This window comes from Semicossyphus pulcher, unplaced genomic scaffold, assembly GCF_022749685.1.
Source record: "Semicossyphus pulcher isolate SPU_LCO1_2020_fin unplaced genomic scaffold, fSemPul1.0.p SCAF_1, whole genome shotgun sequence".
Taxonomy (NCBI): Eukaryota; Metazoa; Chordata; class Actinopteri; order Labriformes; family Labridae; genus Semicossyphus; species Semicossyphus pulcher.
The window spans coordinates 31,430,549-31,448,725 of record NW_027211603.1 but is presented as its reverse complement, the minus strand read 5'-3'; the positions used below and the strand labels follow the sequence as shown (position 1 = coordinate 31,448,725).

At 43.5% G+C, this 18,177-nt stretch overlaps 1 protein-coding gene across 1 annotated transcript in view; it reads right to left on the bottom strand.

Moving 5' to 3' along the window:
* Nucleotides 1-6,301: 6,301 nt before the first annotated feature.
* Nucleotides 6,302-18,177, bottom strand: part of LOC138612242 (matrix metalloproteinase-15-like) — a 32,582-nt gene continuing 20,706 nt past the window's right edge. Inside the window, exons 8-11 of the mRNA XM_069685593.1 lie at nucleotides 13,816-13,966; nucleotides 11,188-11,306; nucleotides 10,113-10,313; nucleotides 6,302-10,070 (exon numbers count right to left, since the gene is read on the bottom strand). Coding sequence (XP_069541694.1) covers nucleotides 9,799-10,070; nucleotides 10,113-10,313; nucleotides 11,188-11,306; nucleotides 13,816-13,966 — 743 coding nt within the window. The 3' untranslated portion in view covers nucleotides 6,302-9,798. The remainder of the gene's footprint in view (nucleotides 10,071-10,112; nucleotides 10,314-11,187; nucleotides 11,307-13,815; nucleotides 13,967-18,177) is intronic.

Genomic DNA, 18,177 nt, shown 5'->3' with positions numbered 1-18,177 from the left:
AGATGGCGGACTCTCAAGCGGCCTAGGAATACACTTTTAAAAGGTTTTGGTTTCAACTCAATTGAATAGCTAGAGATACACGTTTAACGAAAGGGCCCTTGAAACAAATGATCTTTAAAATAATGGGTTAAGTTACGTGACGTTAGTTATGATGGGAGGTGGGGAGTTAGTCTATGCCTCAAGGGAAGGAGTTTAAGTATATCGGGATTTTGTTCACAAGTGAGGGTAAAATCAGCCTGACAGATCGGCTAAGGAGCTGAGACATCTCCTTGCATCACAAGGAGCCAGTTGAGGTGGTTTGGGCATCTGATTAGGATGACTCCTGGGTGGCTCCCTTTGGAGGTTTTCTGGGCACGCCAAACTGGGAGGAGACCCGCAGCAGACCCAGAGCTCGCTGGATGGATTATGTATCCCGTCTGGCCTGGTAACGCCTCGGATTTCCCCAGGAGAAGCTGGAAAATGTAGCTAGGGAGAGGGACACCTGGGTCACCTTGCTTAGCCTGCTGCCACCGGAAGATAATGGATAGGTATGGTAGCTAGTTAGCCAGCTAGCTACCTGTTGCTAGGCTACAGAAGCACCGCTTTGTCACACAAGGATAAAGGCGGGAACAGCTGCTGCCGTAAACAGGAAATCCTCCATAGACCCAACTGCCTCATTTAAGTTCCGCCTTAGCAGTGTACACAGACTACGAAGGACTCATCCTTCTTAGCCTGCGTCCTTCAAAGGACGAAGCCCCTGAATTGAGACACAGCTATTATCGTGGTAGTTTAGCATTAGCATATGTTTGCTAATAAGTGAGTATTAGCATGTTTCAGTCTGGACTTCAAAGCCAACCAATGTGGCAAAAATGTCCTGGTTTCTTTGGGTAATCAACTGATGTTGTTGTTTTCATGGGGACCATTTCTTTGGCAGAAACCACCAGTGTGAGCAAACTACATTTGAAATTCTTAACCCCAGTCTAGTCTTTCTATGTAAATCCCTGTCTGTCTGTATAGCTCGCAGGATATCCAACAGGTGGATTAGTATAAAACTATATTTTAACAGGTGGTTCAAACTGAGTCATTATCTGTAGCTGCTAATGGTTTACTACCTGTGTGTGTGTGTGTGTGTGTGTGTGTGTGTGTGTGTTTGTGTGTGTGTGTGTGTGTTGTGAAGCTAAAAGTGAGTTAATGTTCTACTCAGAGGAAAGAGATGACTGCAAGTAATTACGGTACTCCACAGGGTGTACCTGGTGATAACTGTAGCAGATAGATTTAACAAGCAATGATCCAGGCCAGACGCAGAATCCACACGCACACACACTCACACACTCTGCGGGCAAAGCATTAAAAGCATGTTAACACAGTGTGAAGCAGGCTAACATACCCAAATGCCTGGTACACACGACATGCACCATTAAGTTGCTTGTTTACAGAGTGCACAGAGGTATGTCTGACTTTTAAATAAAATGTGTAATGGTTGACAGTGCATCTCAAAGTAGGTCATTATGGAGCACACAGTTTGCTCTCTGGCTGTGCATCCGTCCTCCTCCGGTAATATAACAGACCTTAATGTGTTTGTTGTCTCAACCAAGACAATAATCTGACATAAAACCAGCATGGTAGTGCAGGGGTTAGCACTGTTGCCTCACAGCTAGAAGCTTCCTGGTTCGAATCTCGGTTTGGACGAAGTGGGCCTTTCTGTGTGGAGTTTGCATGTTGGTACTCCTCCCATTTCCTCCCACAGTCCAAAGACATGTTCGTTAGATTCATTGATGACTCTAAATTGCCCGTAGGTGTGAATGTGAGCGTGAAAGGTTGTCTGTCTCTGTGTGTCAGCCCTGTGATTGACTGCCGATCAGTCCAGGGTGTACCCCGCCTCTCGACCAATGACAGCTGGGATAGACTCCAGCCCCCCCCTGACCCTGAACAGGATAAGCGGTATAGATGATGGATGGATGAATGTCTCATGGGGCGCCCCACTAGTTCATCGATTAGAGTGAGTCCTTATTAAAGGCCTCTTTGCTTCACGTCATCCCCTCTCTCTCTGCACCATCTTTTCTTCATCTTTCAATAGCGCTATCAAGTACACGTATATGCACAAATTGTAATCTTTTGAAAAGAAGAGATCGTCCTGTACTAATACACAAAGATACAGATCACACAACTCTGCAGTTCACGTCACCGTTTTGAAACATTTTTGCATCTTTCAGATTTCTTTGCTTTTTCTGTCGCTGCTCTTATCAGAGTTGTTTCCATGTGGGCAGCTTGTTACATTTACAAAAAGACCTGTCCATTACAAAACAGCAGTTGGCAAGTAGCAGGTTCTTATATTTATCATTTAGCAGATTAAGAGCCAGATATTTCCCTCAGGAGGTGGCGGAGACCAAAACAGCACAAAGAAGAGTGAACACCGAACTTACATTGGTCAGGTGGCCAAAAAGAGGAATGATGCTGTGCGTTAGCTGCATGTGCTAATAGCTTATTAACATTTGCTTTGTTTTCACCACTTCTTTTGCCTCCCAAGTGTAAAAAAAATCACTTGTTTTTCCTTAAGCAACAACTGCCATTAAAATACTAAAAAAACAGCAATTAAGAGATTAGAGTACTTTGTGTGAGTGTGAGCCTGATATATGTATTCCTGTGTGCCAAAGCGCTCCATTGTTGTACAAATAACTATTAAAAACACATCACTGAGCCACACTGTTACACTGGGTGTTCCAGCACCTTCCTGCCTCAGTAAATGCTCATGATTTCATATTAAATCTGTGGATGAAAATTACGAACAACACATACGTACGTATACTCGCCCAAATTTATCAGACATTTTGAAAATTAAATGTTTGATTTGTGACTTTTTTTTCATTTCATCCAACTGAATTTTCCTGTAGAAACATAATGGCAGGGATCTGACTGGTTTTGGTATTATCACGGGATCTGTTGATGACACTTAGATCCTTTCAGGTACTGTCGTTGGTGACTGTTACCTCTATTGGCCAAAATATTTCTCTCTTGATTGATGTGTAGGACAGTCAAACAGACAGCTGTCACCACTAAAGACATGTCAGTATGTCTTGTTTTCTTTCCCTAAACCAAGTGATAAACACCTTTTCCTTCTACTGAAAGCCCTCAGCCTGTCTCCTCCATTAATTGATCACAAGGACCCCAAAGAGGACTGAATGACTATCATTTGGTGTCACGTTTGGCCAATTGCGCCTGCGACAGGATGTGCGTTGGTGTCACTTCAGTTTTAGTCCTACAAACAACCGCCAAAACATCTCATTACAGTCTGCCATCAGGGTCTGTTCTGTAATTTTGGTGTTTGGATTAAATCCATCACAGAAAGCCTCGACGTGCCGTAGACAATGAACTTCCTCTCCGTCAGATGACACCACGGCCTGCTCGGTTACTTTCAGGTTCCACTAGCTGCTCGCTAACTTCCTCCTGGCTCATGTGGCTTCCTGGCAATCAGCCAGACCCCTTTCTCCCCCGCCTCTCACGGCCTGTTAAGCCGCTGTGCTGCCTGTCCCGTGTGAGACAGGAAGCTGGGCCCTATGGACAGTGACCTCACCACAGGAAGAGAGCAGAGGGTGTGTGTACTGTGTGTGTGCGCTGAATAGTAAATCTTTTTTCTGTTCAGATAGTTCAGAAAGCATTGTTCTGCAGCAGTACACAAAAAAGGTTAGAAACACACACCTTTTAGAGCTTTTTTTTTAATGTGTACATGTCCAGCATGGCTTGTTAACACACTCAACTAGAGGTGAACACACAACAACACAAATGTATAAAATCTTACAGTTTCTACAGAAAAAAACACCAACAACCAATCGAAAAAACTAATTGGAATGTTATTAACAAAAAAATCAAGTTTGGAGAGAAAAAATGCACAAAGTAAAAACAAAATAAGACAAATGATCAAAAACAAACAACAAAATCATCTGTGTTCATAGACTGCTGCTTTCTTTTTTTTCTGCATCTCCCCGACCAGAGACGACAGAAAGAAACACAACATTACTCAGGTAGTAATGAAGAGATAACAGTGAGATGCTGAGTTCCACTATTGCTGTTCAGTGCAGTATCGACTGAATCCAACACAATCTACTCTCTACTGTAGCTGCAGTTAGTAGGTGAACATCAGGCGGCTGCTCAACAGTGTTATTGCCTGTTCAAAGCACGATGAGGGCCGCAGATCCGCTGCCGCTCTCCTCCGGGGCAGAGCGACGACACAGATACTGAAAGTCATTTGTCAGCCTCCGTCTTTTCTATTTCGTCCCAGAGTGGCTGAGTTAGTCGAGTGGTGATTGAAAATGAGTGGTTTCAGGGTGGACAGTGCTCGATGAGAAAGGTGAGACGCACTCTGGGAACAGAGAGGAGCATCTGGACAACCCAAAATCCTCTGCTTTCGAGCCGAGGTGAGCCACAGAGTGAAAACAAGTCTCTCACTTTCTTTTTTCCTTTGATCTTTTCAGTCCAGTTTTCATTGATCTGGTTTTTCCGGAGTAGAGTTCGGACTTTGCACGAGGCTGATGCAACGACCTTTCTAAGCTCGTGGTCATTAGGAGGGGCCGGGATACACAGTGACCGCAGGCAGCTGGAGGGCAAAGACACAGAGAGAAGAAAACCTGCCTTCTGAATGATGGTGCAGATTTAAGCAGAGATGTTCATTAAGATAAAAGACGAAAAAAAGGAGAAAGACAGAGAGAAAACAGCCCGACTGAAGGAGGAACGCTTCACATGCAGTGTTTACAAAAACACATCCTGAGAGAGATGAAAGCTCAGACAAGCTCAGCGATGTCCTAACCTTAAATAAACTTTGCATCATAGGCTGCGTACTTCAGAACAAACAAGGCATTAACATAAAAAAGTTCAGACTGTGCAGCTTTGAATCTGAATGTGACTTCCTGCTGCTGTGTGCGTTCATGAAACTGAAGCCTGACAGGTACAGTGTTTTTAGTGAGTCCTTCCAAAGTGTTAAAATGTTGCTGATGGGTCTAAAAACAGGCTCTGGACCTCGGCATGGACTGCTTTCCTAAGCAGGGAGGAGAAGGAGGGGCAAGGAAGGTGAGGTTGGGGAAGACAATAATGTGTTTGTGTGTGTGTGTGTGTGTGTGTATTAGTGAGAGAGAAAATGGGGGAGGAGAAAGAGAGCGAGAGAAAGAGAAGGCCATTGTTGTTATTATGATCCCCCCGGGCTCAGAGGGCTGGGCTGAGTGAGCGGAGGGGAGGGGACAGGGAGAGTGTGGGAGATTTACAGTCAGAAAACAAGCCTCGCTTATGGAGAGCCGAGCTGATTAACTGAACACCTCTACACACACACACACACACACACACACGCACAAACACATGCATCAATCAGCCCTGACAGATTCCTTCCCTAAACCTTGCAGCACCCTCTGTTTCTGCTCGCTGTCCTGAGACAATGAGCTCCCCTGAATTCAATCTCCGTCAGTGCCACCTCGCAGAGAATCTCTCAAACTGCAAGCAAAGCAAACTCAGGTGCGCTCGACTTTTTCAACTTTGATGTGGTTTTCTGCGAGCTTTGAAGTGGTTAACTCCCTGTGGACTGTCTGTGTGGAGGTTACAGAGGAGAGAAAAGGAGGTGTTGATGAAGAAGAGCTCCACAACGTTGTGTCTAGTGCAATGAGTCGGCGTTTTCTGATCCTGTCCAGACGCTTTGCTGTCTAAGCTCTCATTGATGGACCAATGGAGGAGCAGGACAGAAGAGAGGAGAGGAGAGGGGGTTGGGGTTGCTTTTAACGCTGATTAGCTGCGTCCGCCAACCCCTTCCCCCCCAGCCCTGATGATGAGGAGGTGAGTGATGGACACAGGACACTGCTTCCTGGGAACCGCTCATCGACTGGCTATAGATCAATCTCAAGCCTTCTGTTTTTCTCTTCCTTTCAGCACTAGTACACTTCACCTCTATGTGCGTATAGGTGTCTCACCTAAACCTGTCGTCACCCGGCTTGACTACAGGACTGCAGTGTTTGTCTGTCAACACACAGTCAAAGTGCTTCTGCTTATGAGGCCCACTGGGATCAATGCAGGATTTAAAACACGTCATGGGGTATAAACAAAACTACAAGCAAAGCATTCCCCAAAAAAGTCACTCAGCTACTGTAAGCTAAAGTTTCCTCTTTGGCCAGCTCTGCTGTTGAGCGAGCAGGAGAATGTGGGTCACTGCAGCCAGTGGGCTAGAGGAATCAAAGTCTCTCTCTCTCTTCCCACCCCTCCTTGTTCCTGACATCCAAACTTTGCAAGCTCAGAGAGAAGAGGTCAGCCTCCCTCCCTCCCCCCTCTTTCCCTCGTCTCAGCTGCAGGAAATTCAGTCTCTCCTCACCCTCCCCGTCCACATCTGTGTAACCTGAGCCGGCTGAGCTGAGCCCTCTCTGGTCAGATTGGAGGCTTACTTCTTAATGCCCCCTCAGATAAGCCTTCCTCCCATTCATATTTGGAGCTGCACTCTATGCTCCTCTACCCGTACACTCTCTCTTACTTTTATTGAATAACTAGGGAGAAAGAGCTAATTTAACATTCTGCATTGTTGCTGATTGTTTTGAGTATCTTGAAATAGGGCTACTAATTCCACAAGCATGTCACTAAACGTGCTGATATCATTAACTTTGGTCAAATTTACATAATTTTTGTGATCAATCAGTCGTAGTGTTAATAAAAATGGAAACCAATGGCTGCAGGGAACAGTAAGCTAGGATGTTCAAAAACACTGGTGTCTTTGATGCCAATAAAATGAGTGGTTAGGATGGACATTTTTTTGTGGCCACACTCCCTCTTTTCTCATCTCTGATCTTGCGAGATGAAAAGGGAGCGGAGATTGTTTTGGTTGTGGGAGTTCAAGGTTTAGTTTGGGGGTCGCAGGGGTTAACAGCATTTGCACACACCTGCTGTTTTTTAATGAAGAGGATTAGAGTTCACATGAGCCTGCATGGCCCCGGCCCACCCGGCTGCTTACAGCTACACCATGTTAACGACAGATAGGCCGCGGGTCATCAATGAACATGTCTTTTCAAAAAACACAAGCAGTAAAAAGTCCATTATAACCTGCACGGTACATTAGCTACACCCAGCTACTGCTGTTTTGTAGTGATGGTGTTACATCCTGTTCTTAAGTTAAAGGCCAGAGCTCTGCCTTGTTTCTCTCATGTTTTATGTCACATAGATGCAATGAACGCTCCCTCTCCTCTGCTGTTTCACAGTGAGCTGACTCTTTAAATTAACCATTAGTCTGTCTCCTCTGTAGGCCTCACCGTGACAGAAAGGAGGCTCTCTGAGAATTAGCCTCATAAATGAGAGATAAGGGAAGAGATCCCCTTTAAAGCCTGTTTACCCTTTCAGAGTAAGAGCTCTTTAAATGGTCTCCAAATAAGGAAAAGAGAGGAGGTAGACCTATTGTTCAACTATGTGTGAGCACAGAGCAGTCCGGGTCTGCAGTAAAGGAGGATAAGTACTATTTACTACAACTTGGGTCTTATTTTTTAAAGCCATCCTGTCTTTCTGTTATGCTAACACTGTTGTCATTAAAAGGAATTGCTGATATTGGAGAGAACGGCAACATGGCAAAGAAAAAAGCCCAAAGGGGCAAAGACACACTATCAGCCAGACAATCAGCTATGTTTTAAAGGAGTACTTCAACATTTAGAGATATTCTTAGGGGGGGATTCACTATAACCTGTGCAAATGACACAAAAAGACTCCGCCTCATTCTGGAAGCACGCACAGAGGGCTGAATGCACCACAAAGTGAACTGCAGAGCGAACAGCGTCTCTGTGCTCCGGTATCGTTTTTAAATGCCGGGTATTTTAATAAGTCATTATGCAGACATTCGGGGCAAATTTGTCCCCTTTCTATGTAAATGAGCCTCGTGGCAAGAAACACCTAATTCACAAAGCAGGTGCAGCGCTAACAGCACCGTGCAGTTAGACTGAAAATATGACTGCTGCAGAGAGCTGGTGGTAACTGTGACACAGTTTTATAGGGGCTGTCACGCTCTGAGTTTACACCGATCATGACGACTAGTCCACCTTTTGTGTGATCAAAAAATGTGTTTGTCTGTAAAAAAAATCTGTTAATAATATATTGTTATTAATGATATAATCGGGAGACCAATCAGGCTCAAACCCGGCACATTTTGTCCACATGTGTGGAGCTGTTGCGCTTGTTTACATAAATGAGGCTGTGTTACAGACAATGAAACTAGTAAACACCTGTCGAGTCTGGACTTTACAATAAACTATTTAAAAAAGCTGTCCCCTCGTCTCCGTGCTTATCGCCGATTTGTGGATGGAGTCGAGATCCGTCAGTGTGGAGCTCAGTTAAAGCATGAGAGCAGAGAGTGGAGGTGCAGACAGCTTCTCTCCACAATCAGACACAAAACATGAGCAAACTGCACGGAGCTGTGAAACTTTATGGGCGTGTTTGCGTTTGAATATCATCAGTACGCTTGCTTTGTGAATTCAGTCTTGTCATGTGCTGAGAGCTGGATGTGAGGATCAAAATTACTCTTACATCTGTACACTTAATCTGACACGTTAGCCAGCAGGGAATTATCTATACTACAGCTGAGCTATGAGCTTGACAGATCTCATCTAACTGTCCACAAGTGTATTTTTCAACTGTCAAAATTCCTTTAAATAGACCCCGAGATTAGACAGATCACACAATCTGGATGTAAGCCAGAAGTGAGCTCACCCAGGATGTATGTAATCCTTTATTACACCTAAGGGTTTGTGTGCACAACTACAGCCTGCACGCATGGTGAAAGTAGAAACAGGAAGCTGTCTTCTACTTTTACAAGCTGTCTTTGTGTTTGCTTCCATATAAGTCTGAGTAACCCCGGGGTTTGTTTAACGCCTGTATCAACATATTTTTAGCAATGCACCATATTCCCACATCTCTGCAATGTGAGAACAGTGTTAGAATAACTGTAAAAATTGTGTTAAAAATAAGACCTTAGTTGTTATAAAGTAGACTTATGCTCTAAGACCAAAGCAGCGCCGCCAACAAACTGAACCCTGATCCAAAGTTCAGTGTTACAGCTGCCTCATCACTGTCAGAGGGAGTCAAAGGGAGGATCATAGGCAGGACTCTTAAGTATCTCTTAATGTAAACTACAGTGACATGTTAAACCCTGTTTCTCTCCTCCAAGCAACATGATGGACTGTACTGCAAAGAAAAGGGAGGAGATGGAGACAGGATAAGAGGAAAATGATGATGAGATCAGGAAGGAACACATTTGAACACGACTTGAAGCATAGCATCCATCGACATATCACTGTTTCTATTTTAACCTTTTTTTGTGGCAGCACTGATAGCGTTAGCAGATGTCAAGTTATCCGTGGTGAAAAAGCCCCGACTGAGATTAGGGGAAGATGGAGGGCGGAGCAGAGAGGGGGGGGAAAGAATAGAACTGCCTTCCTGGTTAAGAAATAATAACAACAACAACAAGAAAGTCACACAAAATGAACAAAAACAAAAACAAGAAAAAAAACAATGTGCAAACTTCTCTCATATAAATAGACTACAGTCAACGCATTGTAGAGCACCATGGGAGATGGGAGGAGGTTAGGGTGGTGTTTGTCTGTGTGTGGGAGGGTGGGTATGTATATGTAAGTCATAATTTATGCCTGCATTTGTTTGCTTGTGTGTGTGTGTATCCGCACAGTTTGGGATCTACTACCTAAGAGCTGCAGGAGCCACTGAGACGTGAGACAGATGGATCACAGGGAAGAGGTTCGGATTAGAGGACGGTTGTGTCTAAGGTTCAGTTAAAGTTCAAAGTTCAGCAACCCCTAAAGTCAAGGGTCAGACCCAGTCCTGCAGCGAGCGCTTGCAGTGCACCAGCAGCCGCGGCGCTCCTTTGCTCTGCAGCGTGTTGATGATGGCGTAGATGAGTCCCAGGATGCACAGCACCAGGACCAGCGGGATGGTCACCATCAGGATGTTCATGGTCCGTTCCTCGCTGTCGTCCACCTTCAGCACCACGTCCACCTCGTTGGTGTCTTCCTCCCGACCCTCTCTGTAGTCTTCGTCTTTGTCGTCGTCCGACCCTTTGCCCGCGTCTTTGTCCGTTCCTCCTCGATCTGTTCCATCCCGGTCTTTGCCCTTGTCGCCGTCACGTCCAGCGTCCGGGTTGAACGGTGGGCGGTTCACGTCTGGGTATTTGCGCCCTGCGTCTGTGTCTGTGTCTCTGTCTGGGTCCAAATCCACGCTGCAGCCCATGAAGTCTCTCAGAATGGACTTGGGGTAGCCTGGTTCGCTCTTCATGCGGTGGTTGTCAAACTTCCAGTACTTGGATCCCTTGTAGAAGTAGGTGTACGCTGCAGAGGAAGAAAAGATGTCAGCCAACTTATCAATTCGTCAAAGATATGACAAGAGGATTGCGGCCACTCCCACTTAATATGAAGTTAGAGCTAGAAGCTGGTTAGCTTAGCATTAGCATAAAGACAGGAAACAGGTTGAAACAGCAAGCCTGGCTTTCTCCTTCAGTCTCTGCTGGTTGCCTGCCAAGCTCACATTGATGGCTCCAGGAAGTCACTGCTCCAGGCCAAGAAACAGTTCTGCACATCATTGTTTTATAGAGATTAAACTTCTAAACTAGAAAGGAGCTGGATGCAGGATTTTTTTTACCTTAGAGAGAGCAATACTTGGGGTTTCTCCCTGTGTTCAGGCTTTACGCTAAGCTAAGCTAAGCTAACATTTTTCCAAGCCAACTGACAGTTGCTTCATATTTATTTTACAGACATGAGAGTGGCATCAATACTTACATCCCACTCAATGCAAGAACCCGAATAGGTTTATTTCCTAAATTGTCACACTTTTCCTTGATATAAGCCTTTAATCAAAATGTATCTATCTAAAATAATTAATCATATAATTGGAAAAATGCATACTGCCTTTAAAAAAAGACACGGGGACGGGGAATGGATCACAAAGCAAAAAGCACCACACAACCACAATACACACAACACTCCTGGTGATTGCATGACCACACCCTGATTCTTTGTTTCAGGCGTGTCTCAATCTGCCCCAACCCTTCAGACACACACACACACACACGCACACACACACACACACACACACACACACACACACACACACACACACACACACACACACACACACACACACACACACACACACGCACGCACACACACACACACACACAGAAACTGCTCTTCTCTCTTAGCTCACCCCCATCATCGCTGAGGAAGGCTCCCTTGGGAGCAGAGGGCACTGACGATCCCCAGACGCTGATTGGTTTTGGGTAACCTCTGTCAGCTAAGCGGGACTGCTCGTTAAAGCGCCAGTACCTGCAGACAGCAGCAGAGAAGATGGTTGTTAATGTTTATCAACTGTCTAAACATGAAAGGAACGGACTTCTTACACAGTACAGTGCATGGTGGGCCTACGTGGTGTATAACAGAACATTCATATCTATCACAATGTAAATGCAATCCTGAGAGAGGCACTCAGTCATGCTGATCTTTGCGAGAGCTTATTAGATTCACAGACTTATGTTGTAATTCTTTTTCAGGAAGGTGTTTAACAAATATGTTTCCCTTACATGCATCACTGTGTTGTTTATGTTCTTCAGCGGTTCAAACTCTGTTCAGTATGCTTATGTTGTTTAGAGAACCTCTTTACTTTGTTAACGTGGAGCTGTGCAAATACAGCTGCAGCTATAATTAGCATTTCTTAATATTGATTGGGCGTGCTGTGCATGTCTTACATGAACTCTTTCAGTGATCTCTGTCATTAAAGTCTAATTATGGAAAAAACCCCACAAAACTTTAGTTGTACGACACAGAACCTTGTTTGACCTCTTCATGTCAACTTCTTTTCTGTCTCTATTAAATTAAAAAGGATAAATCACACATTTATAACACTGTTACAGTTTGAGAGTGGTTTGTGTTTGCATTAAAGAGTTGTGCAATTAAACTGTGTCTACTGCTGCACCTGAGATTACCATTACATTACCTAATGTGTCTTATGTTGCTTTGAGCTAAATGCTAACCTTACATGCTAACGTAATGGTTTTTTAGCAGCTATCATTTAAAAACATGTTCACTATCTTATTTTTCTTGTTGCAGCATGAAGTGTGGGGGTCACTAGATGATTAAAGTTCATGCTGTGAGATATAAATGTCTGCACCACATGTAATGGATATCCATCAAACAGACATTTCAATCTAAACTTGAATGTCAACATCATGTTGGAATGGGGAAAAAGTCAGAGGATAACCAAAGTCAGTGAGATTCATCATGGACCATAAATGTCTGTACAAAATTAAAGGGCGATCTATCAAATAGTTTCTGAGATACTTCAAAGGTGACCAAAGTGGTGGACACACCCTGCATACATCCAAAGAGCTGGAGTTGTTAGAGACCAGCTGCAGTCATGTTTTAGGACATATAAAATGCTCTGCTTAAAATAATAAAATGTTTTTTTTCTGAAAAAAACGTTACCTTGTAAAAATCCTCCCAAGGAATCTCCTCCTTCTCCCTCATTAAAAATTCCTGAATCTGTATATGCCCACTATGCACATTTCAGAATCCCCCCCCCACGCGCCTGTAGCTCCCCTTCGACATTGCCCATCAAATTCAGAAAGCTGAATGCTTGTTTTGTTTTTCTATTTTGCTACGTAAGCTTCTGTACGCTACACAATGGCAAGTGGTAATATAGGGGTACTTCAGCCATACATGTCCAAACCGGAAAGCGATTCAGAACAAATTCGACGGGGTCGCATACAAGTGGACGTATCAGAACTGTAATGTATTTTATGCATCGCTCTCTAACTTGTTACAACATTAGAATGCAACGGCGCGACTACGTTATCAGTCAGCTAATAATGTGTTGCTAGCTTGAAATGTAGTAATCAGTAGCAGTAACGTTAACGTTAGTAGTCAGTATGCAAAAATTATAATGACGGTTACAGCTGGCTCGCGCATCGCCGACTCGGTTGCCATAGGTTACACATAATGATATGTATAGCGTCACCCCGTCAATTAACGGGATTTGTGACGTCTCAAACCTGCCAATCTGAAAACGTGTTGTTCAGCCTGTCCTTGGTACACTGCAGTTTAAAAGCAGGCAGGCCCAGCCATGGAGATGACTGCTTATGTTGTCCCTGAGAACTCCACATGGAGATGTTTACAAGGTTAAACACTTGATGTTCACTGGAGGGGTCTTAGATATTCTCGAGATATTCTGATGATATGCAATGCACTAAAAATTTACTAAATTGAAAGACAGGTTGAGACGAAGATTAACCTGTTCACCAATAAGTCAGACCTAAACAAACTATTGGTAAAGGAATATCCAATATCTGCCTTGTGTCACAGCAGGTTGTAAAACAGTCAGGAAAACATCATCTGTAGAATCTTATACCGGGACACATATTTCCGTTTTTATTTCCTGTTGATCAGCATGAATTTCAAACATATTAGCTTCAGTTGGAAGCATATTTCATGCCTGCAACCCGAGGCTTTAAGGAAGGCAGGTGACAACAACAAAGTTGTAGCCTGTAGAGCAACAAAGTCTTAGTGTTCTCCTCAGTGAAAGAGCTTTGTAGCAGAAATCCTGAAGGCTGCAAGGCATTTCATTTGTGCTAACACTGCGTATTGCAATCAGGCTCACTGACTGCACTGTTTTGAAGGTGCAAAGTGAAATACTTCCAATCAAAATCTATTTTAAAATGTACTGACTACTGACTAGAGATGACTATTTTACAAGTTGTAATACTTGGTTACTAATTTGCTAATACACACTGGGTTGCAGGCGATTTAGAGGGGTTACATGTGATGCTGTGTGTTACATTACCAGTCTCCTTGAAAGATGTATGTGTAGCCCGATGGCTCCCACCAGATCGCTGTGTCTATTCTGTCGTAAGGAATATCTTGACCAAAGTTGACCAGCTCCATTGGATAGCCCTGTTCCAGGTTAGCCTCCCTGAATAGCCAGAATCTGTTTCCTGAGGAGAGGAGAGGAGAGGAGAGGAGAGGAGAGGAGAGGAATGTTTAATGATCCTTTTCTGGTGCAAACATCGGTACATTCCTGATCCACTCCCACCCTAAGGTCTTATGGGAAGTCATCCTGTATATGTCATACACACTTGGTTACACCCACGTCCACACACACACACACACACACACACACACACACACACACACACACACACACACACACACACACACACACACATAAGAACAGCTGTACCACACACATTATTCTTGTGCAGAGACATTTAATATGCTGGCACAGAACAGGTTCAATAATTGAAATTGAATGAGATATAAAAAGAGAACAATCAGAGAAACCCGACCAGCATTTACACACTCTTGTAAATTACGTGAATGCAATAAAGATTTGCTGGCAAGCAATCAGAAAACTGCAGCAGCGAGTACGACATCACTGACTCAGAGTTTGGGTTTAGCTTGTAATTATCCGTGAGGAGCGGCTCGTCTCATGTGAGCAGCCTTCTCGCTGAAGGGAAGGTTTTATTGTTTTCACTGTGTCAGACGGGGGACTCCGCTCCTCCTGGCAACATTACATCTCTCCTCTTGGCTTCAACCTGCTTTTTCCTCCCTCTCCTCCCTCCACCCATCACACCCACCCATCATCCACCCACCTCTGGCCCCTTGCTCCTCGTTTAAAATGAAAGCTCTCCACTCAGCATCTGGAGAGAACAAGTGGTGACGCAATGCTTCCCAGGGTTCCTGCGGTGCACAGCTCTGATGTAAAATCCCATGACTTATTCCACGACTGTCTTTAACTACAGCAGAGAAATTCACTGATCCAAAGATCTGATTCCTTCCTGCTGTGAAAATGATGTGAGTCTGTAGGGATACATGTTGAGGTTTCTATTGCAGCTTGGCTTGTTAGGGATAAACACAGCTGTGAGACCTCTGTTTAATACAACAGCTGTGTAAGAGAAGAGCATGACTACATTTTTTTCATGTTACTGAGAATTTGTTCAAGTCTCTGATGTTGCCATACTTTCCAGCAGGGCTGCAGGATATACAGTATTGTTCCAATAGCAATTGTCACATTGCAGGCTGTGCGATGTCGACAATGAAGTCATGCTAAAACTTTTTTGCTGCTTAAAAGTGATAATCTCGAAGATCTTCATTACCATAAATGTCTGTTAAGTTACTATCTATCGCCGAATGAGGTAACACAATGGTGATTGAGCCCACTGATGAAAGCCTTTGCATTTGCAGTATTACAGACTGGGTGTCTGGTGCGACTTTCGCGGAAAAAATCACAGTCACTGACGTGTTTTCCATCAGCCAGCAGTGGTTGGTCTGCCAGAGAGGGTAGGCGGAGCTACGCGGCTGCTTTTCCGGTCTCTGCGTGTTGCGAGTAAACAGTAATCTACTATGGCTGAACAAACAAAGAAAAGATCGATAACTACAGATACAAATTCAAAAATAAGTGAGAATACAAATAAAAGAACCAAATTGGACGCTCAGATGAAGCAAACAGTCTAAAAAGGAAAGCGACCGTCAGCCAGGAAAATCAAGAGTTACAACCGGAGCCAACCGTGGACGTCACACATGCAACACAAAGAGAATGAAAATGAGATCTTCAAGATTACCACTTAAAACAAGGATTACTTGCAAGTTTTTTAATTTACACCACTTATCTACAAGTCCCACCAATAATGCAAATGCTATTACCCTAAACACATAGCAAACATCTTACCATGCATGCAGAGTCAACCTATCACTAAGATGAAAACATTTACGTAACAGTCTCAGATAAATTGACCATATTTATCTTTAATCACAGATTGAGCATTCATTTGAACATACTTAGACCATAACTGGTTTATACAACAGCGACACACAAGTCCATCCACATAGTGTATGAGGAAACATGTGGTTTTCCCCTGATATCTTTACACCTATTTTTCTACACACTTTTCTGATGGCAAAGTCGCTGGCAGAGTGCCAAACAGATGTGGTGAAAAGAGGATGGGTTTAATTTGTAAGAAGAAAATAGATCCTTGAAGTACTGCACTGTGAAAATTATGTGAATTGTCTAACTGTATATGAATAATATACTGCATGTATCTGGTTTAAATATGCATTGTTTGATCATTATGCAACATTTGTAATTTAGTTTATATTTCTATTACGTTATTTATCGCTCAAAGACCCACTCCAGTGATCATCAAATGTTTAACCTTGTAAACATCTCCATGTGGTGTTCTTCATGTGCTACAAGATATATCAGGGACAACATCAGCAGTCATCTCCATGGCTGGGCATGTCTGCTTTTAAACTGCAGTGTACCAAGGACAGGCTGAACAACACGTTTTCAGATTGGCAGGTTTGAGACGTCACAAACCTAAGGAGCCAATACCGTTAATGGACGGGGTGACGTTATGCATATCATTATGTGTAACCTATGGCAACCACCGCGGCGATGCACGAGCTAGCTGTAACGGTCATCGTAATTTTTGCAAACTCACTACTAACGTTAACGTTACTACTACTGATTACTACATTTCAAGTTAGCTGAGTTTCAACCACTAAACAATGGCAGAGACGTGTTTGGATTTTGACGGAGGGGGTGGTTGGACATTTGCATAGTGAGTAGATTGAGGAATTTTTAAAGAGGGAGAAGGAGGAGATGCCTTGGGAGGATTTTTACAAGGTAATTTAACGTATGTTGCAGAAAAAACACATCACACACAATAAATTATTTCAAGCAGAGCATTTTATATGTCTTAGAACATGACTGGAGCTGGTCTATAATTAAAACTATTTGACTATTTGAATATGCACAGTGTTTATATCGGGTGTCCTCGTCAGTCCCCAGACACTAAGCTCAGCACAGCAGGGGACGATGAACGTTGATAATAACTTAGGTTAATGTAGACTGTGATGGTTTTAGGTTTCATTGTCCACTGCTATTACTGCTCTTTGATGCTGAGTGAGGACACTTATCTATTTAAAAATATCACTCTAAGTCAGCTCTTAAAATATCCCTTGGGGCTTTGGCAACTTTAGCAATGACTGATGACTTTGAGTCCCCAAGCAAAGAAAAAACGAAAGATTGAGAAAGACTGATTTCTTAATACGGACAATAATAGTCAGCTGACCCATCAGACATCACACTGCTGTGTTTGTCTCCCCTTCCCTTGTGATCCCAGGACCACCAGTCCTTCCTTCCTTTTCCTGTCCTTCCCCTTCGTCTCTCTTGTTCTTTTTTTGCTGATGGCCAGCATCCAAGTGTCACACTGAGAGGCTTACTGATGACATCACCCTCCTCTTCATCGACAGCTGCCCTGAAGCTCTCAGAGTCTGGCTGCAGTAAAGACTGACTTTCTTTCTTTTCATTCAACAACTTTATCCCGAGTTATAAAAGACAAGCTGCTCTCAGTGACTCACAGTCTAAATAACGACCTGTGCTAAAAGAGATTTATACTCCGCGTGTAGAATACATTATGAACCGCTGCTTTCTCAAGGCAGTGTGAGTATGTACTGTACTGTGTATCTTCAACTTTATCTGCAGGAGATGAAAAAAGTCAAAGAATCTGTTTTATGAAAGCATTAAAGGGCATTATGACTGTATTAAGGCTGTAAAGAAGAAGCCAGATGTTGGATCGTTTTCTTTGCAGGAGAGTGTTCACTTTGTGTTTTTGATACAAACCTTATCTTAAAAGATCACAACAAAAGAATATTTTAACCTTGAAGACCTGACATGCTGCCACATATACAAGAACGACTGACTTATGGAGAAACCAGGATCTCGTACATCGTAGCCAAACACTGCCGTCGTTTGTCATTTTTGCTTCGTAAGCACAACACTGTTCAGACAAAAAGTCTGTATGCTAGTTTCCGGTATGCTGTGAGGCAGCTGATAACCCTAATTTCAAAATTGATCATATTGTCAAAGTCTGTTGTTGCTATTGGCAGTTTCTAAGTGACAGTTAATAGAGCAGGACCAGGCCTGTTTTTACTGCAACAATAACCAGAAACTTGGATTGTTTGTTCCTTCCCTAAACGACACAGAGCAGACAGACTGGTGTTTGCTAACAAGAGCAACAAGGTTTTGATGAAGAGGTGGAGATAAAAGTGGCCCATAACGAGTGACGTTGTTCTCCCATTCACCCGTCATGTTCAAATTTGCTATTGGTTGTAACTTTGAGAATGTACACACAGTCAGGTACAT